Source organism: Ptiloglossa arizonensis, chromosome 8 (assembly GCF_051014685.1).
Source record: "Ptiloglossa arizonensis isolate GNS036 chromosome 8, iyPtiAriz1_principal, whole genome shotgun sequence".
Lineage (NCBI taxonomy): Eukaryota > Metazoa > Arthropoda > Insecta > Hymenoptera > Colletidae > Ptiloglossa > Ptiloglossa arizonensis.
The window spans coordinates 24,092,838-24,098,837 of NC_135055.1; the positions used below are offsets into that span (position 1 = coordinate 24,092,838).

At 49.6% G+C, this 6,000-nt stretch overlaps 2 protein-coding genes across 3 annotated transcripts in view; both read left to right on the top strand.

The window, feature by feature from the left end:
- Window positions 1-2,383, top strand: part of LOC143150783 (uncharacterized) — a 28,517-nt gene extending 26,134 nt beyond the window's left edge. For both annotated transcript variants that reach the window (XM_076319302.1, XM_076319303.1), the window contains exon 10: window positions 1,913-2,383. In XM_076319302.1, coding sequence (XP_076175417.1) covers window positions 1,913-2,375 — 463 coding nt within the window. In that variant the 3' untranslated portion in view covers window positions 2,376-2,383. The remainder of the gene's footprint in view (window positions 1-1,912) is intronic.
- A 915-nt stretch (window positions 2,384-3,298) lies between these two features.
- LOC143150704 (uncharacterized) lies at window positions 3,299-6,000 on the top strand. Its single transcript, XM_076319150.1, has 2 exons — window positions 3,299-3,307; window positions 3,591-6,000. Exons 1-2 carry the CDS (start codon window positions 3,299-3,301, stop codon window positions 4,131-4,133), a joined length of 552 nt encoding a protein of 183 aa, XP_076175265.1. The 3' UTR covers window positions 4,134-6,000.

A 6,000-nucleotide genomic window follows, 5' to 3' on the forward strand; every position in this document is an offset into this window, starting at 1 on the left:
GTAGTCGTTTCACGAACGCGAACAAATACGAGTGCGTTCTCGATGTAAATTTAACCCTTTGCGACCAAGGACCCGATATCAACGATACACGTACATACGTATACGTTGAAACGAAATCGATCGACCGCTCGAGGCCGTTTCTTCCGTTCATCGTAAATCGCCCCGGCTCGCCGATCGAGAGCGTTACTTTCTTTCTACGTTAGGGTGCTTCCGTATTTTCGAGTCATCGATCGATTTTCTTTCGACGTATCTACGATAAACTTCGGCCTATGAACTAGCGTCCGTAAAGGGTTAAAGTAGACGATCGTCCGTCGCGTGAACGTTTCTTCCGAAATGCACCGTGATCCTACGATAAGCGACCAAACCCTCGAGGACGAATACGTTCTATTCGTTGTAACGGTAAGAAAATGTCGTACATTCCCGGACACGCGTTTACGTAATGTTTTCATTGGAATCGTTACACCGAGTAGAGTATAGATATTTGTGAAACGTGGTCGTTTCTCTTGGGACGATTCCTTGTACGAGAAAGACGAGCGACTGGACAACATCACGAATCGACCGTTGTCGGAGTACGCGGAGATGCTACGTCTAACGCTTGAATCCAGACGTGCCTACGAACTCTAAAGTTGACGCCCCGTCCAAGAACCATAATGTTCACATTGATACACGAAGCAAACTGTTCAACTCAACTGGCCAAGAGATAAATAATGAGAGTCAATGGCAGAGCGAGTAAATGTCTCGACTGCGATGCAGTTACCACACGAGGTCGGTCGGGCTCACTTTACGGGAACTTTGCAGTAGCGAACTTTGCCTCTTTCCTTCTCGCGCGTCTTTACGATCGCCGTGTATAATTTTCTATTATTTCTGTTCGTTCCACGTTCATTTTCCGTTTCGTTTTCCTCGATGAAACGAAGGAGAGATACTCGCGTCGATCAGGACTGTGCCACTCTTCTTCGGTGACGAAAGTTCCAAGTTCCACGTAACATCCAGCGATTCGATTCGCGGGAAAGCTTGTTCCCGCGTCCCGGCAACGATCGTCCTCTGCGAGCTTTTCAGGGATTCGAGATCGATTTACGTCTCGCGCGTGAACACGGTGTTCCAATCGTTCGGGATCCCCGCGAATGAAAAGAGCGTGCGTCACCCTTTCCCATCCCCCCACCCACCCAGCCCACCTTGTGCCCCGGCATTTCGATTTGTGTTGATACTTTCGTTTTCCACGTATACGTTTATTACACAGTTATTTGCTTGTTACGTCTGAACGTTTTAAGCATGGCATTTGGCAACGAGTGAACCGTGTCGAAGAATAAAAACCGCGGCTGGTCGCGCGGAGCTCTGTCTCTCGAGTCCCCGTCCGTCTTTGGATCGAGGGAAAACTACAGCGAACGTGAATTCGACTGGAGCTTGTTGGGTATTTGGTCGTAACACGACCGCGTGTTTTCAAGGACGAGTGGCTGCCCGGGCATTGTAACGAGAACCGGTGCACAATGGCTGGCGAGCTCCCACTTTGGACGAATTCGCGTTCGCTCTGGTATTTTCTGAAACGCAACCGTGCAAAAGAGAAGCACCGAGCGCGCGGACTCTTGGAAACGAATCGTGGAAAAGAGGAAGCGATCTTCTTTCCGCGCGGCCAGTCTCGCAACGACTACGAGTGATCGCATGTTCTTTTAGTTGGTAATAATTCTGGATGTAACCTTACGCGACGGACCGAACGTTGCTCCCCGCGTCCCCGCGATACGAATACGATACTTCGGGGTAACCCCGAACCGTTCGTTACCGGCTTGCCGGAATCCCATCGGTTGCGCGCAGGAGCGACGTTCGATCCCACACACCCCACCCCCGAAACCCCTCTCCATTGATCATCGTCGATCGGTTCATCGGAATCTCGGACTAATCCTCCACCGCTTGTTCGCAGACGTAAGAAGAAATGTATCAGGTACATGGGGGAGGGAGGAGACGGCGACGGCGAAGCCGACGGCGAAGGGGAGGACGATCATTCGGAGGACAATCTGGGCAGCGTGGGGGAGGCAGGCACTCCCGAAGAGGACGAGTCCCTGAGCAGTCCCGGAGGATTGTCGGCGTTGTCTAGTCTGGCCAGCCCGTCGCTGGTGTTACCCTCGCCCTCGAGTCTGGCCAGCCCGTGTCCCTGTCCTCTGACGCCTCCGGTGCCGCCTCCGCCTCTCTCGAACAACCCGGCCAGTCAGCCACACGGTCATCCGGTCCAACCGCCGCCGCCGCCGCACCGTAACCCGGTCGGCACCAATCCCCACGACATCAACAATCCCCTTAGCGTGAACCAACTAACCGGACAGTGTATAAAGAGTGAAGTGGTGCCGACGCCGTCGGGCACGTCCAATCCGGCGATCAGTGTTACGTAGCCCCGGCCGGACCCACGTGACAAGACTGTTGCAACACACCGTGTCATCCGCAGGGTCCGTGTACGTGTACAGACGGGAGGCTGGACAATAGGAGCGATCGTTGTCGCGACCTGGACGACCAGGAGAACGGAGAAAGCGGCGGAGAGCTGGCTCTTCTTCGTTTGGGATCGTTGCCAGACGAGGAACGGCAACGAGCTACCGAGGAATCTGCTCGGGGTTTTCTTCGACAACGGAGGAACGATCCTCGAAAACGTGCAACTCGGATCCAATGATAACGTACCAGGAGATCCGTTCGATGGACGACCACGCGAGATAGCTCGAGCGATCGGAGATCTCAGGTTACGTAGAACGTTCGTTGCCCGCTGATTGTACACGGAATCGATGGAACGTCTACGAATTCGGTCCAAGGACCCACCACCGGACGACGGATCCTCGGCTAATCGTGTCCAGCCTCGCTGCGTTCGTTCGCCGGGAACGTGTAGGCCAGTGTCCATAGTCAACGGAACCATGGAACTGGAAACGGACGTTTACGAACAAATAAGAACAAAAGATTATGAAAATAGGATACAGAAATACTCAGGACCAAGTGTCTGGCTGTAGTCACCCATTCGAGAAACGAAGATTGCCAGTTCGTATGTTAGACAAGCACGAGAGAGGGCAAGAATGAGAGTCGCGGTTGCGTGGATGGTTCGTGCGTGAAAGGGCGAGTTTTGGCGATACGAAGATGCGCGTGACACAGCTTGTAGTCCTTGTTACGTTGTGATGCCAATGACTGAGAGGTCATGTTCCTGTGCCAGGTACTATATTCTATAAAGTAATTATACCGCAGACGCGTGTAACTAAAGATGAAACGAGCAAAGCGAGAGAAAGCGAGTGCGAGTGGATGTAACGGAAAATAAGAACGAGACACGAGGGAGAATAAGATGAAAAAGGTGAGAAAACAAGAGGAGAGAAACAGACAACAACGACGACGACAATTACGACGACAACGACGACGACAACAACGACAATTACGACGACAACAACGACAATGACGACAACGACAACGACGACAACGACGACGACGACGACGACGACGACGACGACGACGACGACGACGACGACGACGACGACGACGACGACGACGACGACGACGACGACGACAACATCGACGATGATAATGATAATGATGAAGGCGACGGTGATGCTGATGAAGAAGATGATGATTATAATTAGGATGACGATGATAATGGTAATGACGATGACGATGACGATGACGATGACGATGACGATGATTATAATAATAATTATGATGACGATGATGATGATTATAATGATGAAAATGATGATGATGACGATGGTGGTGATGATGATAATGATGATGATGATCATGATGGTGGTGGTGGTGGTGGTGGTGATGATGTTGATGATGAAGATGATGATGATGGGGATGAAGATGATGATAATGGAGATGAAGATGATGGTGATAATGGTGATGAAGATGATGATGATTATAATTATGATGATGATGAATATGATGTCGATGATGATGATGATAGTGGTGTTGATGATGATGATGATGATGATGATGATGATGATGATGATGATGATGATGATGATGATGATGATGATGATGATGATGAAAATGAAGATGACGAAGATGATGATAATGGTGATGATATTGGTGGTGATGATGATGAAGATGATGATTATAATTATGATAATAATAATGATGACGATGATGGTGATGATGATGATGATGATGATGACGAGTCGTAGATCGAGAACGAGACTTTTTATTGTCATTCATTTATTCGTCCTTACGGTGTCAAAATACCTATCTTCTGTATGTAATTTGTTATTTTTTTAAAAGTCTATACACAATGCGATTAATTAGCATGTAAGATCTCTTTCTTTTTCTTTTTTTTCCCCCTTTGTTAGCGCGAAGCTCGTAACTTTTATAGATCGCCCCCATGAACGATTCCTGACACCTCTGTCCTCGGTATCCGACCATCGCCGTTACACCGTTTGCCTCCCTCGTACGCTCTTGTACAACCCCTCGTCTCTGGTCCTCCCGTTACGAGGATTGTATTCGGAATGGAATCGATCGGCCGTTCAACGCCACTGTGAATCGCATCGGACGAGACTCGAAGGGAAACGAGGGAGGTAGAATTCGATCGGTAAGGTTGATCGGCCGATCGATCGCGTTGCTACAATGGTGTAACGCAACCGTAGGATATCTTTTTCCGCGGGACCTCGACGATCCGAAGGTGTCTCCCATCCGTGGATCTCCATTGCATAATATATATTAACGAGCTAATTAAGGTAAAATCTCAGGAATAATTTGTCCGAACTCGGGATCGACATCGCCTCCTTTGCGAACGATCGCATCGCTATCGAGCCCACTTTTTCCCATGTTCAATTTCCTTTCGCGGCGAGATCGAGAAGAACGCGGCGGACGCAGCGATCGAAACGAACGCACCACTTGCGCTTTCGTGCCATCGAAGACAATAACTACGTACGGCAAAAGAGACTGTTCTATAGCGTCGAAGGCGCGATCGAGAGCTTCCATTAGAAAACGTGTCCGTTCCGGGAAGATCGCGTTCGATCGAGTCGTCCCTCCTCTCCGCTTTCTCGCGATCGTTCGCGATCGAGGCTGCGCGAGAAAGAGAGAGACACGTTGCATTATTTATCGAGCGTCGTTCACCGAGCAACGATATCGGTTTTTCCGGCTGTTCGTTACTTCTCCCTTCCTCCCTGGCCGGCTCCGTTCCTCCTCCTCCTCCTCCTCCTCCTCTTCATCGCCCTCCTTGTCGCGATTTTCTTTTTCCCGCTCCGTCTTCTCGCTATTTCTCCGAGGAACCGAAGAACCCGAATCGACGCCAAATATTTTAGCCGCTCGAGGCCACTCCTCCGACAGTGAACGACGTCGCGCAACTACCTACCTCCTCTCGTACGGTATCGAGAGTAGACGGACGGCATACGATGGAATCGAACCCTCGAGTGCCTAAAACGTTCGACGCTCGACTCTAATGGCTCCAATCCTTGGCGCGATTGTTCGCAGTTTCGTTTACTTCCCACCGTGATATAGATCCGAGGAAATTCTGTTATCGGTAAAATACGTTTGCCAGAATAATTGCCGGCGAAGCGTCTAGCGAGTAGCGTGACATTTATAGCGATTTTTAAAAAACATTATGAAAATTGAAAATGGACCGGGAAGAGGAGAAACCAACCGAGCCGTCGAGCGTCGCGACTCGAGGAATTTCGTTCCGCGATATCCTATTTCCAAGCCATTTTATTCGTCGACGGGTTTACGCGCCCGATCACCGTAGAGAGCCATTCGTTCGGATCGTCGCGGAACAACGAGTTCTACGGCTAGTGTCTCGCTTCCTTGTCCACCGATTTTCTCGCCTCACTTTGTAATTTTCTTTTACCTTTTAATCGTCGTTTCTCTCGGCGTCGATCTGCAAATTTTACGAAGCGGCAATTGTTGTTACTATCTAGCGGAAAGATCGAAAAATATGGAAAAACGATGTCGATCGTGCCCTCGTTATTCTTTTATTGTGCTTTTTATTTTCTCATTGAACTTTGTTACTGTGGAATAAACGTGCGGACAAATCGAAGATTGCGAGTCCCTGCGACGATA